Source organism: Cibotium barometz, chromosome 26, assembly GCF_041138505.1.
Source record: "Cibotium barometz isolate CiBa-2024 chromosome 26, ASM4113850v1, whole genome shotgun sequence".
Classification (NCBI taxonomy): domain Eukaryota; kingdom Viridiplantae; phylum Streptophyta; class Polypodiopsida; order Cyatheales; family Cibotiaceae; genus Cibotium; species Cibotium barometz.
The window spans coordinates 46,389,954-46,412,317 of NC_141071.1; the positions used below are offsets into that span (position 1 = coordinate 46,389,954).

Sequence of the window (22,364 nt, forward strand, 5' to 3'; positions counted from 1 at the left end):
TTCTTGGCCTTGCAAAACTAGCCCATTAATGGTCCACATCGATGCTATGGAGTTGTATGGATAATTGTCGCCAAAGTGTAAAAAGGAGGAGGGAAAAGATTTAGTACTATTAACATATAGATGCATTTAATGCTTCAAAAGCTTAATAAAATTACATTATATGAAAAAATTTAGACCTTTCATTTCAATGCTTCCATAAACATACACACTAAGATAGAAAATCAAACGAGGGATTTTTGTTGTAATGATATCCAAGTCTTAATTTTATGTTGCAGTGATATCCAATGAATTTTATTTTGGAATGAGGGATTTTTGTTGTAATGATATCCAAGTCGCCTCAATTTTCTCATGGTAAACCAATGGGTAATTGTACTGTGTGCACATGCACATGTGCGACATGTGTGTGTGTGTTGTGGGGGAGGGGAGGGGAGGGAGAGACAAGGAAGGGGGTTAAGAATGGGTAGGCTAGAGGGGGAAAGGAGGTAAGATGGGAGACAAGAGTGGTTTATTCAAAATGTATACAATCAAGATTAATGCAGGAGAAAGGAATGTTAACAGAGAAGGAAGTGAATCAAAAGCAAGTAGTTAAATGTATCACATAAAACAAAGCATAAAATGTTGTAAATCAATCACATGAAACAAACCAATATAATGACTTCATGAACTTGAATGACCAAGAGTTGACACAAACTAAAAAATGTTTGGAATGGCTTTATGAATTTTATAAATTGTGTATTAGGAAGAGAGTCTTCTTATTCACTAGTCCTAAATATAGGCCCTAAATTTTAATATAGATATGCTTTGATGTTCATAAAGAATTCCAACATATAAGCTTAAAATTTGAAGGAATTAGGTTGAAAAATATACATACATGTATGTGTGTGTGTGTGTGTGTGTGTGTGTGTGTGTGTGTGTGTGATGTATATATGTATCTATATATGTATGTATGTATCTATGTACGTACGCACATATGTACATATTTTACATATACATGTGTGTGTGTGTGTGTATGTATGTATATGTACATACGTATATATATATATATATATATGTATATATATATATATGTATATATATATGTATGTATATATATATATATATGTATATATATATATATATGTATATATATACGTATATATATATATATATATATATACACACACATATACATATATATATACCTATATATATATATATATATATATATATATATATATATATATATATATATATATATATATATATACGTATATATATACATATATATATATATATACATATATATATATATATACATACATATATATATTTACATATATATATATACATATATATATATATGTATGTATACATACACACACACACACACACACACACACACATATATATGTGTGTGTGTATGTATACATACACATATATATATACATACATACATACATATATATATATATATATATATATATATATATATATATATATATATATATATACATACATACATATACATACATATACATATACATACATATACATATATATATATACATATATATACATATACATACACACACACACACACACACACACACACACACACATATATATATATATATGTATGTATGTATGTATGTATGTATGTGTGTGTGTATGTATGTATGTATGTATGTACATATGTATTTATTTACTTATTGAAGTCATCATTTAAGGTTCCATGTTGAATAGCCCTCTCCCCCCTCTCCCTCTCCCCTATCCCCTGTCCCCTGCGCCCACTCCCCCCCCCCCTCCTTCCTCGGCCCAACCCCAAATATCCTAAAAACACACACAAAACCGCCAACATTCTAAGATAGATGTGTTGTTGAAACTCACAAAGAGCTCCAATATTAAAGCTTAATATTTAAGTTATTTATTGAGAGGACACATTCAAACATCACATTGATTTCTTCAAATTCACCATTTGAATTCCATGCAAAGTACCATGCTCCTTCCCTCCCCACTAAAAGAAAGATAAAATAAAATAAATCATATTATTTATGGCTCCATAAATTTTAATAGTTTTCAACATGAAACCACTTTATGTACATATGCAATTGATCTACTAAAACTAGGCCTATGTTGTAAGCCTTCTTTATGCACACATGCACTTGATGTACTAAAACTAGGATTTGAACACATCAAAAACATTACATAAAATTCTTAAAAGTCACCTTGCTAATTCCCATGCAGAATACCTGCCCCCCCAATGCACACACACTCACACGCACACATAAATATCTTTAAAGTCACCTTGCTAATTCCCATGCAAAACACTTGCCCCCCCAATGTGCACACACACACACACACACACACACACACACACATATCTTAGTACAAGTGTATTTTTAAACATTTGAGCAAGTTATGAAGGTGTGCTTGAATTTTCGCGTCTTGCAGTGTGAAGAGCGATAATTTATCCATAAGGAATTTGCTCTTTGTTAGTTTTAAAGAATAACATTACTAGAAGCATGAAGCTCACCACAATGTTTGCTTATTCTCCTTTTTAAAATATTTACATTTATTGCATTATTTATCCTTTTTTAATATATGTGTACATTGTAAGCCCATGTAGAGAGAGAGAGAGAGAGAGAGAGAGAGAGAGAGAGAGAGAGAGAGAGAGAGAGAGAGAGAGATGGCCCATTTTCATATGGAGAGAGAGGGGACATTTGAAAAGCACAAAATGGATAGATGGGGAAATTTGAAAAGTACTATGTAACTTTTGAGACGATGAAAAGAATACACCAAGTAAAGGAGCAATGCCTTTTTAAAAAAATTTTGTATGGAGTAGTCAAAGAGATTAAGAGATTGTGTGTACATGAGTAGGTTAGATGGTACAAATTTTATAGCTTTTATGTATCAAGCATAGGAAGGCCCATGTTTTGACTGAGACATAGCTCAATGCAAATAAGGGAGCTTGAAATTTACTCAAATATCTAATTGATACACATTGGGATTATTTTTTACGATAACTTATTTTTTCCCTTAATGTTTGAATAGCTTTCTAAAGCATGATGTAATTAGTATGCTAGTGATTTATCTTTTCTTTGAAGTTTTTTACTATTACTCTTAGTCATGAAAGCTTTAGGGTGATATGTCTTTCTAGATAATTACTTGCAATATTTGGAATTTGAGAGAGAGAGAGAGAGAGAGAGAGAGAGAGAGAGAGAGAGAGAGAGAGAGAGAGAGAGAGAGAGAGAGAGAGATGGCCCATTTTCATATGGAGAGAGAGGGGACATTTGAAAAGCACAAAATGGATAGATGGAGAGAAAAGGAAGGGGACATTTGAAAAGTACTATGTAACTTTTAAGACGATGAAAAGAATACACCAAGTAAAGGAGTAATGCCTTTTTTGTAAAATTTTGTATGGAGTAGTCAAAGAGATTAACAGATTGTGTGTACATGAGTAGGTTAAATGGAACAATTTTATAGCTTTTATGTATCAAACATAGGAAGGCCCATGTTCTGACTAAGACATAGCTCAATGCAAATAAGGGAGCTTGAAATTTTCTCAAATATCTAATTGATACACATTGGGATTATTTTTTAGGATAACTTATTTTTTCCCTTGATGTTTGAATAAATTTCTAAAGCATGATGTAATTAGTATGCTAGTGATTTATCTTTTCTTTGAAGTTTTTTATTATTGCTGGTGGTGATTTAGTCATGGAAGCTTTAGGGTGATATGTCTTTCTGAATAATTACTTTGCAATATTTGGAATTTGAGAGAGAGAGAGAGAGAGAGAGAGAGAGAGAGAGAGAGAGAGAGAGAGAGAAAGAGAGAGAGATGGCCCATTTTCATATGGAGAGAGAGGGGACATTTGAAAAGCACAAAATGGATAGATGGAGAGAAAAAGGAAGGGGACATTTCAAAAGTACTATGTAACTTTTGAGACGATGAAAAGAATACACCAAGTAAAGGAGCAATGCCTTTTTTTAAAAATTTTGTATGGAGTAGTCAAAGAGATTAAGAGATTGTGTGTACATGAGTAGGTTAGATGGTACAAATTTTATAGCTTTTATGTATCAAACATAGGAAGGCCCATGTTTTGATTGAGACATAGCTCAATGCAAATAAGGGAGCTTGAAATTTACTCAAATATCTAATTGATACACATTGGAATTATTTTTTAGGATAACTTATTTTTTCCCTTGATGTTTGAATAGCTTTCTAAAGCATGATGTAATTAGTATGCTGGTGATTTATCTTTTCTTTGAAGTTTTTTACTATTACTCTTAGTCACGAAAGCTTTAGGGTGATATGTCTTTCTAGATAATTACTTACAATATTTGGAATTTGAGAGAGAGAGAGAGAGAGATGGCCCATTTTCATATGGAGAGAGAAGGGACATTTGAAAAGCACAAAATGGATGGATGGAGAGAAAAGGAAGGGGACATTTTCAAAAGTACTATGTAACTTTTAAGATGATGAAAAGAATACACCAAGTAAAGGAGTAATGCTTTTTTTGTAAAATTTTGTATGGAGAGTAGTCAAAGAGATTAAGAGATTGTGTGTACATGAGTAGGTTAGATGGTACAATTTTATAGCTTTTATGTATCAAACATAGGAAGGCCCATGTTCTGACTAAGACATAGCTTAATGCAAATAAGGGAGCTTGAAATTTATTCAAATATCTAATTGATACACATTGGGATTATTTTTGAGGATAACTTATTTTTTCCCTTGATGTTTGAATAAATTTCTAAAGCATGATGTAATTAGTATGCTGGTGATTTATCTTTTCTTTGAAGTTTTTTATTATTGATTTAGTCATGGAAGCTTTAGGGTGATATGTCTTTCTAGATAATTACTTGCAATATTTGGAATTTGAGAGAGAGAGAGAGAGAGAGAGAGAGAGAGAGAGAGAGAGAGAGAGAGAGAGAGAGAGAGAGAGATGGCCCATTGTCATATGGAGAGAGAGGGGACATTTGACAAGCCCAAAATGGATAGATGGAGAGAAAAGGAAGGGGACATTTGAAAAGTACTATGTAACTTTTAAGACGATGAAAAGAATACACCAATCACTCACATTACCAATAACACTGGCATGGTCCCAAATGCATATACCAATGTCACTATCTCGTCAATATTGATGTGGTGTCACCCATGATACCACAACTCGCATGGTACAATGGTATCTCAAGCATCCCCGATCATAGAGTGGAGTATCTAACAGCCCTCTTGATTGGGTTTTTTTGTAACTGACTTCAATTGTGTGTTTGCTTATATGCTTCGATGAAGTCTAGAAAAGTGTGGAAAAACCACTCAAGCATCCACCACATATCATCTCTAGGGTGAATGTGCAATTGAATACATGAGTGGAGACTCTAAATTGCAAAAATTTAAATAATGTTATACTGAAATGAAGTCATGAGAACTATGGTCAAGTGTCGAATTGGTCCGTATGAGCATCGCAACTGCCATAGGATTTATGTGTATTTTTTGGGCAGGCCCTTGATGTTTTTACAACTAAAGGGGGATTGAAATTCCACCTAAAACCTGGCTGCTTTGAAATATGAGCTTGCATAAGGAGAAAGTTATGCTTCTTGGATAAAAAGCATTTTTTGTAAATGCACTTGTTTTACATTCTAATATAATTCCGTGCTTTAAAAAAAGAAAGAAATAAAACCTAGAACAAGTGGATAAATGCAAATAATCCTCTTTAGGCAATAAGTTAGAAAAAAGGGCATCCTTGTAGAGCTATGGTCAAGGCAAGCTCTTAGAGCTCTTATCAATTCTAGTTGTAAGTAAAAATACGATAAATTGCACACTTAACTAGTTAAGCTCGTGAAAACAATCGTGATTGCAAAATTCTAAATAGAAGAAAACCCAAAGTTATATGATGCCTCACCATCTTGACTCAAATCCCTTTTATCGCCATTTTTTTTGTCCTCGATCCTAACGTCTCTGTTCTTAAGGAGAACAAAAAAAAGGGGCATGACGGGTATTAAAAATCACCGCTTTAAGAGTTAAACACCTAACATCCCAAGCTTGCCTCTTGGGCTATAGCTCAGTGCCAGAACCCATGCCTTTTAAAGAGGAGGTATCTACCTAGTGGCATTCCCATGCCTTCCAAAGAAGAGGTATTGGATTAGAATCTACGTAGAGGCATCTAATTTTTGTACCCAATCTCACATTACTTTCAAAGCTTAAGAGCCGCTCGGCTATAAAAGGCATGGTGCATTTAAGAAGGGGGGAGCATGGCATTAACGGCGCGAGAGTTAGGCGCGTGAAACAAAACACGGGTAGCTGTCCGATTTACATTAAAAAGTGAACTTGGGCATGTGGGGTAAACTCGGGCGGTAGGGGTTGGGTTATAAGCAAGTCGTGTGCCCATGGGCCTGTGAAATGCGTGTAGCGTAGCAGTAGAGCATTCACGCGGCTACGTGGGGGTGTGGGTGGGGTGAATGCTGGAAGGCTGCGTTGAACTTGGGAAGCCTCGAATAAACTCGGATCTTTTTAAAACTCGAGCGTAAAAAATGCCTTGGGATGCCCGACCAACTTCAGTGCCGTCGATGCCATGCTCCCCCTTTCTTAAATGCACCGTTCCTTTTATAGAGAGCCCAAACGTAAAGTTAAAAGAGAGTAATTATTAAGCCTTCAAATTTTGTATTAAAAAAATCATAAGCTTCTAAGTTCAAAGGAATGTTCATAAGTCAAAATGGGCCCTACTACGAAACTGGTTGTTCAAAATGTCAGAGTCTCTATTGCGCCTGTCTTTTCCTCCCAAATTCCAAATTCTCGCTGTCTGCCGCCGTCTAACACAGCGCACGCAACACCAACAGAAAGAAGGTGGGATTCCTGCCATCGCCCACAACCAGAAGAATGTCCCCTCTGAGGAGACCTCGCCATAGCCAGGTCTTGAGGAGGTCACCGTAGCCATTTTGGCAGCCAGAAGAGAAGCTCACCATAGCTAGAAGAAGAGGTTGCCATAGCCAGATGAGAAAACCTTTCCATTGCCAGAAGAGAAGAAATGGCCACAACCATATTTAGGGTTTCTTATTAAGCTCTGATGTGTGAAGCCTGCTATCGCCAGACGAGAAGAGAGCTGTGAAGAACTTGCTATAGCTGCATGAGGGGACTAGAGTTTCCTGTTGTGTTGTGATGTATAGAGCCTGATATCGAAGAGGTTCTTATGGAGAGTATAGCCTCATGAGGAGAGTGCTAGGGTTTCCTGTTGGGTTCCGATGTATAGAGCTTGCCACAGCCAGATGAAAAGAGTTTGCATTGGCCAGGTTGCCATAGTCGCATCAGGAGTTCTGTAATGGATGATGAGCAGAGATTGCCATGACCGGATGAAAAAATCACCAGAGACAGCAAGATAAGGGGGGTTTACTCTTGAGTTCTGATGAATGGAGCGCTACAGGGGCAAGCATTATCCATCCTGGACGGAGGAGCATCTGTCTTCTTCTAAGTCAATGGAGGCCCCTCGCCATAAGAAGAAGAGTCTGTGGAACTGGGCACCCATCCGGGCAATCGCCAAGATCCGGCAGCAGCAGTTTCAATGTGTCTTTTCCATATTTGTACAGTCCATTGATGGCCTGCCTTCCTTCATGGATGGCCTGCGCCTGGTTGTGCAGTTAGAACGCAAACACAAGCTTTGGCAGACCATGCCCTCTAGGGTTTTCCAGAGCATTGCTGAGTTTGATGAGACTCTCCACATTGAGACCATTATCTATGGTCGCAAGGTCCGCATCCAGGACCAGGCCATGAAGTTCATGCCCAAAGATTATGTTCTCTCTGTTGTTGCCATTGATGCAGGGGAGCATTTTCTGTTCAGCCACCATTGCATTGATCTCAGCCGCCTGCTTCCCACCTCTGTGGAGGGCTTCTGGGAGCCTGACAAGCCTATGAGCTCCACTGCCAGCTTCAAGCTCGGGGGCAAAGCTGAAGGAGCTGTGCTGGTTGCTACGTTTGACTTCGAAGTTCTCAATGAAGAGCTCAGACTGCCTAGACTGCCTATGGATGGCAATGCTAGTGCTCGGTTTGGGGGATCCCCTCTTCAACGCACACGCCGGGCTTTCAAGAGCCTCCCAAACTCACCAAATGCGTCCCCTTTTGTCAGACGCTCAAATTATCACTTTACTTCTCCCTGCACATCAGATCTGGACTCCAATGACAGCATATATATTAAGAAATTTGACCTGGACATTAGTGTTGAAGAAACAGAAGAACGGTCTCTTCAGGATTACTGTAGCTCAGATGAAGAAAGATATCGTGCTTTGAGAAATGATCCTCTTTGTCTGGATGCTTTTGCAGAGACAGAGCCTGTTGCACCATCAACTCCAGCCAAGTCACAGGAAGGACTAGGATCTATGGATGATTTCAGCACACAGCTTCACTTGGCTGTTATTGACAATACCAACTGTGTTGAGAAGGTTGAGGTCAGTCCTAGAACAAAAACTGATTCAATAGGCCATCAATTTGATGTTCGAAGACTCCTTGGTGGCCAGGAGCCAGAGATTGAAGAAGCTACGACTATTCACAAACAAGCGAATGGCAAGTTTTTCTCACAAAATGGGGGTGGAGAGGCTCAGGAAGGAGATTTTTCTCGTGCTGAGTTGGCTGCTGATAAGTTCTGTATTGATGTTGAGATTGTTGAGAGCAGTCCCATTGCTAATGATCTGAGCACAGAGCCAAATGATATGAGTAGCTTTATTGAGAAGGTTGAGGAACTCTGTGTTCAAGGCGAATTAATGCTCTCCCGAAGTGCTATGAAAGTGAAGGGGCTTGATGATAGTGGTCAAGTTCTTATACCGCGGGAGGCTGAACCGTGCTTAGAGGTGAGTGAAAAGCATATGGTGGCTAAAGGAGGTCAAACTTTTACCGACGAGACATCTTGTTGTCCGACAAGGGTTTGTTTTCAGGACAAAAGTGCAGCATCCTTGGCAATACTTCCAGATTTGAGTATAGGAGCATTGGTGCAGCATTCACATAAGCTTTTGGGATACGAAGGGGATATTGTAGGAGATTCACAAGTTCTCATTGACTGTGTTGATGGAATAGGATGGAAACCTTTGGAGAGAACTGAGGATATTGAGCTTGACATCCTTCCACTTGATGCTGAGGATGATGTGTTGTCACTTGAAGCTGATGTAGTAGCTGAACATTTTTTTGTCTTATTAGAAAGAGAAGGGGAAATCACAAGTACAAGACCCAATTCTCCTCGATCTTTTTCACACGAGGAATCCAAGCAGAACCTTTTTCTTCAGGAATGCTTGTTAGCAGGTACTGCTGACTTGAAGGCTACAAATTACCCTCTCCAGGATAGGCAGGAAATAGGCGAAATCATGGCATTTGTCAAGTCAGTTGGATCGGTACCCTCAACCCACTTGGAGAATGATTTTTTGCAAGCAAACTCTGAAGGTGATTTGGGGCTGCTTTCTATCATCGAGGCAGCTGAATCAGAGATGAAGAAGGCTGCTCAGACTCTTCAGAGCAAGGAACGAGCAAAAATGCTTGAAGATGCCGAGACACAGGCTTTGATGAAACAGTGGGGTCTTTCTGACAGGATATTTGAGAGCTCACCACCAAATCCAACATCCCTCAGGTTTCAATGCCTTCCGTCACAAGCACTTCATACATCAAGAACGTCGTCTGTGGTAAGGCTAAAAGATGGAGGCAGTCTGAGAGTGATGAGCTTGGACTGTTTTCAGTCATGCAGCAGCCTAGTTATTCAGGTTTCAAGGCCAGTAGTGGTGCCTGCAAAGACAGGTTCTTGTGCTGTTGATGTATTGAGGTGCATGGCTTCAAAAGGTTTGGAGAACATGACGGTGCAGGCCCTTCTTAGGATGCCACTAGAAGATCTAGCTGGGTTGACAGTGGAACAGTTTGCAGTAAGTGAATCTGCTGCAGGAGATAGCAGGCTCAGTAGTGGTAGCTCAAAATTGACACCATGGTATTCCATTTTTTTAATTACAAGTATAGAGTGAATGTTTTTATTCTTAGTTTTTGGATCAAGTAGAGAGTCTCTGTTGTTGCTGTGAAATGTTATGGAGGCCCAGGGCCACTTCAAGATGTAGATGCATGGAAGCCACTTCAAGATGTAGATGCATGGAAATAGGAGTAGAGCCCTGTAGAACTTTCTAGCTGATCCCCCTTTCTGCTATTGTCCCCATGCTGAACAAGGTTAGTGTGTATTTATTGTGAGTGGATGCTACATGCCTCATGGCTCCCAACAGATGCATGTATGCGCCCCGGGATAGGGTAAGTTTGTGGAAGCAAGTAGTGTGAACAATGTTTATACCAGATCTTATTTTAGACAGCTTAGTTATTCGAAAGAACTGAAAGGATTAAGAACCATTCACACTTGCATACTTGCAGGTGATCCACACCCCTGTTCTCAACGACCATTTTTCTTCCCTATTATCAAGGCTTAGAAATTGGTATTTAATCTCATCCTAGTCTACCGGTGGAGGAACGATGCATGTCTCATTCCCCTTTTCCTTATTTCAAAACAAGGGTGGGGACTCAAATCCTTGTAGCTCCATCTTGTAACATGTGGAAGCTTTGGGGGAGATCGGTAACTTCAATGCTCAGAAAAACAGCACACTTATCGCGACGATATTAACGCACAGAACTGAATGTAAATGTGCAGAAAAATAGAGAGAGAGAGAGAGAGAGAGAGAGAGAGAGAGAGAGAGGGAGGGAGGGAGGGAGAAGAGGACACAGTATTGGGTCCCGAATACCCTCTGTAGGACCCCCACCCCACGAATGGTGTATTTGCTTTTATTAGAATGATGCAAAACTGAAATAAAAGACTGAACCTGAACCTTCTTGGCTGAGATAGATCTCTGCCCTTGACCTTCAATCCTTCACCCCTTCTGCGTTAGCTTGTCCTTGGCTGTCCTGGCCCTTTGATCAGCTTCAGCACTTGGTGAATTATGAGATGATTGGACTGAAATATGCAATGGGTATTTATACCCCTCTAGGATGCTAGTCAGCTGGAATAAAACCAGTCGGCTGACTGAAAATACCCCACGACTTGTAAAATCAGCATTAAATGCTAGAAATCCAGCGCATCACATAAATGGGCTGCTGGCAATCAGGCGCCTCTGTTTCTGGCTGCTGGGCAGCCTGTGTGGGCTGCCCCACACCTGGCCTACAGTCCTCTAGGGCTGTGTACCCGGTTGGCTGCCTGTCCAGGAGCCTAGGGCTGTCCTACAGCCCTTCCATGGCCATCCCATGGCTGGTGGGCACAGCCAAGGCCTTCCTGGCCCCTATGGGGGTGGTTCTACAACTCCCCCATGCCCATATCTGTCCTTGGGGTAGCCCTATGGGCTGGCCCCTTTCCTATATGCAAACCCTAACTCTCTACACAGTGATCTGGCATCCAGTATCATACCAGATACACAGAACCACTGACATCATTCCAGAGGGAGACTCACAGCGCGGACTAGCATTGTTCCATGTGCAGGACAATGCACACCTGACCTTGGACGCATGTGCAAGACAATGCATATCTAACCTCGGATGACTGGAATGGAACCCTAGCTGACTCGTCGTCTCGGGTTGGGCTCACATGGGACTAGTTTTCCATCCCAGGTCTTTCACCTTCTGTAAAGATATGTCTACGTGGCATCCATGTGCGGGATGCACGTGACATCTCCTTCTGCTTAACTTGACGGAAGGTGCATAGCCTCCAAATAATCCGTCAATAACGCCGGATAGTTGTCGAAAAACTCTTTGTCAAGCCATACCGCTTCGTGGGTCCCTCGGTCTTGAAACTTTGTGAGGAACTGTCTTTGTCTATGGCATGAGCCATGCTTGAAGTGGTGCAAAAGGATCTGTTTTGGAACCATAACTTCAACTTTACAATGATATCTGGCTCCGTCTCGTCTTTAACTTCTGAAGGGATCGGACCTGCATATGGCTCTAACTAACATGAAACACATTGTGCATAGTCCAACTCGGAGGTAGCTTCATCTTCATTGAAACCTCGTTAATCTTTCTTTGGATGGGAAAAGGTCCGAAGCTCTTGAAAGGCAACTTTGGGTATCGCTTACCCACCTGTTTCAACCTTTGCTTCATAATCCGAAGATAAACCTAATCACCTTCCGAAAACTTCATATCCTTTCGGTCTTTATTGGCCTCTCGAGTGTAGGCCTCTTGCGCTTTAGCCAACTTGTCTTTTACTGACTCCAAAATCTCCTGGTAAGACTTCGTCAATCTATTCGCTTCAGGTACTGAAGACGAGGTCCTGGTTAATAGACTGGAATGGTCTTCCAAACGCTGCCTCATATGGAGTCCTGCCAATAGTGGAAGAAAAAGAATCATTCAAAACAGCTTGAACTAAAGGCAAATATGATTCCCACTTACCTTGCTAATCGTCGACATAACACTTTAGCACATCAAAGGCCATCTGGTTGTAGATCTCTATCTGGTCGTTCATCTCTGGGTGAAATGCATTGGAAAAATTCAGCGTAGTACCAAAGTTATCAAACAATGGAGCTGCAAATGGCGACACGCTGGGGCGGATGAAGCCAAATTGCAACAATTCTTGGAGTTGGTGGTCCAACTCCGATTCCATTGCCTTGGAAAGGCGATATGGAAACTTGCTCGGGGGTTCCGAGCCTGGGGGGAGATCAATCTTGTGGTCCTCCGGTCTGGATGGGGGGAGCTGGGGAGGGAGATTGTCTCGAAGAAAAATCTTCTGGAACTTTTCATGGAGAGCCAAATACTTCTCGGAAGCACTGGCCACTGTTTGGGCTGTCTGGATGTATATCATCGCACAATGTGCGCCTTTCCTGATTGCTCGCTTAGCCTGCAAGTGGCTTATGAGCAGAAAGTTAAGAATTCCTGGCTCACACTTAATGGTCACTGGGGCGTTTGATACATTCCGATTAATCTGGAAAGTGTGCTTGTCCCACTTGACATCACGAAGGAACTTGTAAAACCACTGAATGCCCAATATTATGTCTGCTCCTACAAGAGGGGCAACCATAAAATCACGCACAAACTCTGCCCTGAATAACCAATTTAGCACCTAGAGCTTCATACTTGACGCTCGTTGTCATGCCTGTGTTGAAATCCTCAACTTGCTTGTCCACCGAAGTTAGGACGAAACGGGCACGCCGAGCGGCCTGTTCCATGACCACGTCCTCCGTGTTGCTGCTGTCAAACAAGACGACTACTCTCTGGCCACCTATGTAGCCAAAGGTCTTGAGCAATTCGTTATGCTCATACACTTGGTCATGGGCGCCCTTTTGCTTCTTTTGCTTTCTTTGAGCTCCCGGCTAATGATTGCTCCAATTGAAGCATTGGGATTTGAAGAACTAGGGCAGCCACTGGGGTCTGTGTGGGAGTTGGACTCACCACGAAAGCTGTGGAGGCTGAGGCGGCAGTCTTTGGAGCGATAGTCTTCTTAGGACACTCCCGAGAAGTGTGTTCTTTTGTATGACAAAAGAAACACCTATCCTCCTTCTTGTACTGAGCAATCTCCTCAGCACTCACTTGCCACCTGTCTTGCCTGCCTCCGCTTTTTGGTCTGGAGTAAGCTTGGACGCATTGTTCGAGTTCTTGGAGCCAGAGGCTCCCGTGCTTTGTCCTGGGGAAGACCCTATCTGGTTCTAGCCTTTTTCCCCCGAGGCGGTAGCCTTGGGAGTAGTCGGCTGGGAAGTCTTGGGCTTGCCACCATTGTGCTTCATTTCAGCACCGTGTGCAAGCGAGAGTGCGTCTTCGAAGGTGGCTAGCCTAAACATACGCACCTCCCATTGGATTTGCGTGTCAAGGCCATACAAAAATTGCTCTTTCTTGTCCGTATCAGATAAGTCTAATTGCAAACATAAAGTCGAAATTCTATTGGCAAGTTCTTGTCTGTATCAGATAAGTCTAATTGCAAACATAAAGTCGAAATTCTACTGAAGGACTGGTTGCGAGTTCTGACGTCTTCGAGTCGCTCAAGGTAATGGGGCGGTAGAAACTGCTGCTTAAGGTCGCGGACAAACTCGCCCCACACATAAGCTGCCATACCTAATCTGGTGTGGACATGAGCACATTGGGTCCACCAAGGAATGGCCTCACCCATAGTTGTCAGGTACAATACCGTACGGTTCGTACGATATGATACCGTACGAGAAAATATGGTACGATATAATTTTTTTTTCTTTTCGTACGATAAAATATGGTGTTTTAAAAAAATACCTATAAACTTAGGTATTTTTAGGTCCAGATATGGAGTATTTTAGAAAGAAGGGAAGCATCATAGTACAGAGGAAGCTCAAACAGCCATAGATAAGCAAAAAAAAAGACCATTACCTCCCAAAAAAATATTTTTTTTGGGGAAAAAAAATATTTTTGGAAAAAAAATTTCAAGGATTTTTTTATTGGGGAAAAAGCCGTACGAGTACGTACGGTATCATACCGTATGGCATTCCGTACGATAAGGTGTCGTACGCCGTATGAAAACAACCTTGGCCTCACCTTCCAAGTACCAATTGGCTGAGATCACTCTGTCAGTATCATTCTTTCCAACTACGGCAAAGTAAGCTTCAAACTGATGCAACCATGAATAAAGAGTTGTGGGGTCGAGTTTACCATTATACTTACTGAAGTTCATTTTCTCGAGAAAACGATTCGAGGAAGCCGGTGGTGTCAATCTGGCGTCCAAAGCTGTAAGGTAACGCTCATGTTCCACGTGTCGCATGGCTTCGTCTTCGCGTTGTCGGATCTCCAATGCACGCATCTGCAACTCAAGCATCGAACTCGGTTGCGGTCGTGACGTTGCGAGAGGGTCCCTATGTAGAGGATCTGGAATCTGGGATACAGAAGGAGAGGGAGGAGGAGATGGAAAATGTGGCGCTAGAGAACGGGTGCGCTCTTCCAGAGCCAGTATTTGTGCCTTCTGCTCTTCCAACTTGGTACTCTGGTTTGCGATTGCTCGCATCATCTGTTGGAACATGAGTAGATTCGCGATGCCTCATATAGATTATATTCTTGAGAGGCTAAATGGGGCTAAGGTGTTCTCAAAACTCGATTTAAAGAGTAGGTACCACCAGGTGCAGATTGTGGAGAGGGACATTCCCAAGACAGCCTTCCGTACGGAACGGACCCACTATGAGTTTGTGGTCATGCCTTTTGGCTTGACGAATACCCCAGCTACATTCAACCGCATGATGATGCATGTATTCCGAGAATTAATTGGAAAGTATTTGTTCGTATTTCTAGACAACATACTAGTATTTTCAGCTATGGTTGAGCAACATGACATTGATGTGGAGAAAGTCCTGAAGTTGCTGGAAAGCAACGAGCTTTATGTCAATGAGAAGAAGTCAGAATTTTATTTATTCAAGATTCATTACCTTGGATATATAATTAGTGCAAAAGGCATTCGACTTGATCCAGCTAAGGTGGCCGAGATTGTCAATTGGGAAGTACCTCAGACAGCTTATGGCATCAGATCCTCTGTTGGTATATGCTAGGCATACTCCACCCGCATAGACAAGTTTTCTGATCTCTTCCTTATTCCATGCAGGGCCAATGTGACCGCCGAGGATGTTGCCCAGTTGTTCATTCGGCATTGGTACCCGATTGGCGGGACTCCTAGGACCATAGTGTCAGACCGAGATGCCAAGTTTACCAGCACTCATGCCTGATTCCCTAGTTGGGCTGCTTGGTGCACTTTGGTCCCAAGGTTCTTGGTCTCTCTCTTCGTCGAAGCTTGCCATAGCAGGAAAGCGCACTTCCTTTTTGGAGCGCAATCTGACCATCCACTATGTGTGCAGAAGACTTCTGGAGGCTAAAAACCAACCGTCCTTTGAGGGATAGGAGTCACTCCGAAAGGGGTGGTCCATCGGGGTCTGAAAACCAACCACACGAGCGAGAAATTTTTTTTGGTTTCTTGCTGAATCTTTACACTCGAAGTAGGCTTTGATACCACTATAACATGCAGAAGCTTCGGGGGAGATTGGTAACTTCAATGCTCAAAAAAACAGCACACTTGTCACGACAATATTAACGCACAAAACTGAATGGAAATGTGCAGAAAAAAAATAAAATAAAATTATATATATATATATATATATATATATAGAGAGAGAGAGAGAGAGAGAGAGAGAGAGAGAGAGAGAGAGGGAGGGAGGGAGGGAGGGAGGGAGGGAGGGAGAAGAGGACACAATATTGGGTCTTGAATACCCTCTGTAGGGCCCCCACCACGAATGGTGTATTTGCTTTTATTAGAATGATGCAAAACTGAAATAAAAGATTGAACCTGAACCTTCTTGGCTGAGATAGGTCTTTGCCCTTGACCTTCAATCCTTCACCCCTTCTGCGTTAGCTTGTCCTTGGCTGTCTTGGCCCTTTGATAAGATTCAGCACTTGGTGAATTATGAGATGATTGGATTGGAATATGCAATGGGTATTTATACCCCTCTAGGATGCTAGTCGGCTGGAATAAAACCAGTCAGCTGACTGAAAATACCCCACGACCTGTAAAATCAGCATAAAATGCTAGAAATCCAGCGCATCACATAAACGGGCTGCTGGCCATCAGACGCCTCTGTTTCTGGCTGCTGGGCAGCTTGTGTGGGCTGCCCACACCTGGCCTACAGTCCTCTAGGGCTGTGGACCCGCTCGGCTGCCTGTCCAGGAGCCTAGGGCTGTCCTACAGCCCTTCCATGGCCATCCCATGGCTGGTGGGCACAGCCAAGGCCTTCCTGGCCCCTATGGGGGTGGTTCTACAACTCCCCCATGCCCATATCTGTCCTTGGGGTAGCCCTATGGGCTGGCCCCTTTCCTATATGCAAACCCTAACTGTCTACACAGTGATCAGGCATCCAGTATCATACCAGATACACAGAACCACTGACATCATTCTAGATTGAGACTCATAGCGCGGATTGGCAAAGTCAGAGGCCGTATATGGGCAATTCGGAGCAGTTTTGTGAGCCCAAATGGTGTCTAGAGGGGCCTAGGACATGGACCGATAGTTGGGACACCTTTTGGGTATAGTTTGGGGGCTAAATATGACATTTTTGACATTATTATGTAGGTCAAATGGGAAGGAGATATCGTCAGAGGACATGGCCATTACGTTGCTGTCGCATTGTCCTCTCAGTACTCAGCATTTTACTCATCTTTGAGTACCAGTGGCAGGCTCAACACCATCACGTGGGAGAAGCTTGTGCCCATGGTCTTGGACCAGGAGGAACGATTCACAAACCCTCCTCAGGGTGGAGGTTCGGAGGCCTTAACTGGCCAACGGTCGAAAGGCTGTAACACGAACAAAGGGAAGGCTTCATCGGAGAAGTCTTCTGAGAAGAAGTCCGACGCTGATCGCGAGAAACTTAAGGCGGAGAGGACCTGTAATGATTGTGGCGAGAAAGGCCACTATTGGAGGCAATGTTCCAAGCGGAAGACCGAGAAGGGTGAAGATTCCTCAGCAGCAATCATGAAGACTCTGGCTTTTGTGCACTTGGAGGTGATTGACACCGATGTTTCATTTTCTTCAGGCAGGGAGGAGGTTGGAGGACTCTCCGCAACGGCTACTCGGGAGTGGATTCTAGATAGTGGTGCTTCCAGGCACATGACTACTTCCCGTTTAGATTTACAAGATCTTTGCAGGTATTGTGGTCACATTCTTACTGGGGATACATTCACTATCCCAGTTCACAGCGAGGGTAGGTTGGAGATAGTTCTCGATGGCAGAGCGGGGAAGCATTTCTCCCATGTGTTGTATGTTCCATCCCTTGGTTTTCATCTGTTGTCAGTGCATCAGGTTTGCAAGACTGGCGTATGGGTGGAGTTTGATGAGCATTTTGTTGCTCTCCGAGACAAGGCAATAGGCCAGGTAGTTTAGGAAGGCGGAGTGGAGAATGGAGTTTACAAGCTTTCAGCACTCTCTCTCCTAGGTCCTTAGTTTTGTGATGAGTGGTAGTCTGGCCACTTAAGTGTGGATACGTTGCAGGCGGGACCAGATGGTGGATAGCTTGCCAGTTGATGGCAGCAGTTGGCAGGAACTTTCCAGTACTGATATTGGTGGTTCTTGTGCTCGTCAGTCAGAGGAAACTGAACAGGTAACTTATGCTCTGATGTCTCGTAGTATTCGGGACAAGGAAACTCATGTAGATGAGGATGTTCTTTCCACGGGGACCTCTTGGAAAGCCAGGCAGGTGGCAGTTGATTACTTGCAGAAGGAGGTGGATTCTCCCGGCTTTGTGGTTCCGGATTCAGAGAGGGTGGTTTACAGGTTTCAGAAGGCCTTGCGTGGTCTTCAGCAGGTTTCTAGGACTTGGCTTTGCACTGTAGCAGGTGCTGATCCCTGTGCCTCTTTGACTCGGAAGCAGAATGGTTCATTGATTTTTTTTTTGTTGATGGATACCAGATTGGACGGGAGCTTCCTGATGAAGCAGTTGAGCTTATGGTTGCAGATGACTCTTTGGGAGGCAAGATTGCGTATCTTGTGGCTTCTGCGGCATGCGAAGGATCATGGACTCTTTTACAGAGGAGGGGGGTTGATGGATGGAGTCCGACTCCACGAATGGAGTGACTCAGATTGGGGAGGAGATCCAGACACGAGGAGATCTACTTCAGGCCCAGGAGTAGTTTTATGGAGCAGTAAGAGGCAGTCATCTTTCGCCTTGTCGTCTACAGAGGCAGAGTACCAGGCTGCTTGTGATGCTGCTTGTGAGGTGGTGAGGTTGTAGAGGTTGCATGGCAGGAGGGCTTCCACTGGAGGAACCCACAATCATCCAGAGGCACTTTGTTCGTGAACAGATCGTTGCTGATGACATCTTGCTAGAGTTCTGTTCGACGGAGGACAGTGCGGTAGACCTCTTCACAAAGTCGCTATCTTAGGATTTGCTCAGGCGGCACCCCCGCTCCCTGTGGTTGGTTTCACAGCCAGGAGCTGAGAGGGGGTCTTAGAAGTCATCTCCTGTCTTTACTGAGACACCAGGGCCTCTGTTGTGGGTGTCTGCAGAAGCAATTCAATTTGTTGATTTTTGAATTTCTATAGATAATTTTCTTCGAGATGCGTGCTACTGCAGTTGATGTGGTCTCTTGCACTAGCTGAGCTTGTGGGTCATAGCTACTACTGTGCGCAGTTTGGTGACTGTTCGCGCTGCTGCTATGTGTTGCTGTGACTATAGTGGTGGGCAGAAGATAGAGCTAACTAAGATTAGCTTAGCTATGACAAGAGGTGGCAGCTTTAGGCACCCCATGCTATGACAACAGGGGGACGCACACAAGCAGATAGGCGGTAGCAATGACGGTGAGAATGGGCACACACAATGAGGAAAGTATGCTTTGATACAATGTTAAAATAAGAGAAGAGCAGCTAGCTATGGAGGCTCATAGATGAAAGCCATGCCTATGGTGTTGGAGCCGACAGTGATAGAGAGAGAAAGAGAGAGAGAGTGATGAGTACACGACTCAAGAATGAGTGATTGTGTACCTTTTATAAGTACAAAGGTTCTCCTCCTGACATCATTGCTTATGTCACATCACACAAAAATATCTAGGTATTATTTCATGCCCCTCTAAGAGGTGGTTCACACACAAAAACACCACACACACATACGTCCTCACTCTGGGAGTGGGTTCACATAGAGCCAAGACCAAGGGCACGTGGCCACAATATGTGGATAAGCCAAGTACACCTCCACATCAGTATTTTCCACTAATGCATAGAGGAGGACAATAAGCATTTAGTTTATGCATAGCATTCAACAGTCAGATTTCTGATCTGCAATTATTGTAATTAGTCATTCATTCAGTAATATACATTAGGATTAGGTTAGGTAAAGAGTCTCTTCTCTTTGTGTATGTGATTAGCATTAATCTTTCTTACTTAGTGCTAATCATCATTAATTACACTTCCGCATAGTTAGCATGTTAAGGTGGCATATACTCTGGTAGACTGAAGTGATTGCCCATGCAGAAGCAATGTAGGGAGTGTCATATACTTTTTCTTAACTTGTTCTTGTGTGCATTGTGTAATTAGTGGTTTTTACTGGCTTGGGTCACCTTTCGGGGTATAATATGCCATGCATTTCACTTTTACATTAGTATAGACTCTACTTATTTCATCAGTTTGGTTGTTATTATGATTACAGTGTTTTCATCTTTTCAAGGCATGAATTACCTACTTTAAAATTGCTTTAATCTGAAATGCAGGCAAGGTTCGTTGGCGAGGAACACGCTTAGGGAGTCGGGAGCATTGGTTGATGGAACAAGGGCAGGCTCTGCAGCGTACAAGCCCCATGGATTAAGAGTCATGACCGAAGAGCTTGTGTCCCTTGGAGATCTCACACATGCTGCCCTGAAAAAAATCGAAGCCTTGGCCATGGAGGGGCTCAAAGTACAATGTGATCTGTCAAAAGAGGCTCCATATAGTGTTCCGATAAACAAGACGATCATGGAAAAAAACAGATCCAATCAGGTCATGATTAGGCTAGGGGAATCCTCTCATGTGTCTTCTGATCAAAGGATTGGAGATGAGGAGCACCATCCTGACATAGATTCATTGCTGGACATGACAGTTCCTCTAGATGAATGGCTACAGCTCAGTGAAGGAATTACTGAAGCAGAGTATGAAAGAGATTTGCCTGGAATCATGGCTGCGCATGCAGTTTCCCAGTTCTATTTGGGGACTCCGAGTATAGAAAGAAGAGAATGCAGAAAAACAAATGATACTTCAGAACACCTGACATGGGCTTCATTAAATGGCAATCTCACTGTGGCGATGCTCTTGCAGTTGCGGGATCCTCAGCGCTACTATGAGCCAGTAGGTGCTATGATGATGGCTGTAGTGCAGGCTGAAAGGGTGATGCAACCTTGTCAAAGGTTGAACCTAATGAAAGAAGGGAGAGACAGTGATGATGTGGCTGACAGAAACCAGCATAAGCTCCATGGAGCGAAAGCAGAGGTTCAGCTTAAAATAACTGGTGTTCATGTTTCAGGACTTAAACTTCCAGATGAAAATAAATGGAAATGTTGGGGCAGTAAAAAGCAGCTGCAATCTGGGTCTCGATGGCTCCTAGCTAATCTCAAGGCAAACAACTCAAGGCATGTGGTGTCTGCTTCAAATCATTTAGAAGCAAAGGCAAAAGCAAGCGAAGGAGAGACTCTTTGGAGCATCTCAGCTTGTGTACATACGACTGGCACTACATGGAGGGACGCAGCAGATTTTTGCCCCCACATCAGAAATCCAGACCTTATATTTGCCACCAATGACGCAGTAGAGGAGGTTGGTAAATCACATACTGATGGCTTAAGCAGCAAGAGAAGAGAGAGAATGTGATACTCTAAAGGATTTTCAAGTGTTAGATTTGCTCTAGCTTCTTATATGGTCTTTTATCCTCAATGATACGCTTTTTCCCACACCAGCAGATGTCATCCTTTACGGTAGTCCGATCACTTTTCAATGGATTCTGTTTATTAGCAGGCATTGCCAACAGCATGTTTCACCACTGGTTGACACAATACTTACATTGTGGTGTGTGCAAGGACCCAACTCATACCTTGCAATTTTCTAACAATGCTCATCATCTTTGTTCTTGTCCCTTCGTAGGGGGAGTGTGTAAAAAGCAAATGTAACCTTGGAGAAGCTAACATTGTGCAATTCTTCACACAATAGTATAGTGGCTTTCAAGTCCTATACATCATTTATAACAATGCCTGAACATTGTTTTCATAGGCTTCCTGTACAGACTTGTGGAGTCCCATGTTTTAAGCTACAGATGGTCTCTTGGTTTCAAATGCAACCACTTCTTAGTGTCTTCCTGTAATGCCGTGCATCTTGATTAGGCAACAATCAGGGTTTCCACGAGTACCAGAACCTTTGGTTGCGGTATTGCCTAATGCAGTGTTTTGTAGCCCTGAGATGTTGGTGCTTGCAAGGCCATGTGGAATACCTTTCTTCTCTTTTCCTGGTGTTCTGGCGTCATGTGAATCCCCCTTGAATGCATTTATGACAGGTTCTTGCGTATGGGAGATGGTGCCCCTCGCACTAGGGTCTTGGTTAGTTCAAGCCATAGAGGCCATGGCTATGGTTGAAGATGCATCTAGTTTAGTCTAGAATCTTTGTAGTGATGTGGTTTATAAGCAGCATGTGGGTTAGAGGGGGCTAGGCAGTGTTCTGAAGAAGTATACCAGGAGCATGCTAGTTTGGTCCAAGCACAGTATTACTAGCATTCATGCTTTTTGACCACTCATTCACCTTGACATATACAGCAGTTAGGCTTTTTTGGGGAATCCCCCATTACTTTCCTTTATACTGTCAAGACTGTTTTTGAGAGGAGGTAATGCATAGCAAAACTAATGAGTTTTTGCTCTGGTGGGCTAATCTAGTAGCACAACTAATAGTAGAAGCATGTGTTTCTTAAATATTGATTGG

The 22,364-nt window shown here is 42.6% G+C and overlaps 1 protein-coding gene across 1 annotated transcript; it reads left to right on the forward strand.

Moving 5' to 3' along the window:
- The first annotated feature begins 6,700 nt into the window (after window positions 1-6,700).
- Window positions 6,701-21,730, forward strand: LOC147624019 (protein PLASTID MOVEMENT IMPAIRED 1-RELATED 1-like). The gene is made up of 2 exons (XM_086820702.1): window positions 6,701-9,929; window positions 20,144-21,730. Exons 1-2 carry the CDS (start codon window positions 7,384-7,386, stop codon window positions 21,267-21,269), a joined length of 3,672 nt encoding a protein of 1,223 aa, XP_086676828.1. The 5' UTR covers window positions 6,701-7,383; the 3' UTR covers window positions 21,270-21,730.
- Window positions 21,731-22,364: the final 634 nt, after the last annotated feature.

Coding starts and splice junctions, on each gene's coding strand:
- LOC147624019 (XM_086820702.1), top strand. CDS start 7,384: ATGGAGCGCTACAGGGGCAAGCATTATCCATCCTGGACGGAGGAGCAT. Junction 9,930..20,143: donor AGCTCAAAATTGACACCATG/GTATTCCATTTT, acceptor TCTGAAATGCAG/GCAAGGTTCGTTGGCGAGGA.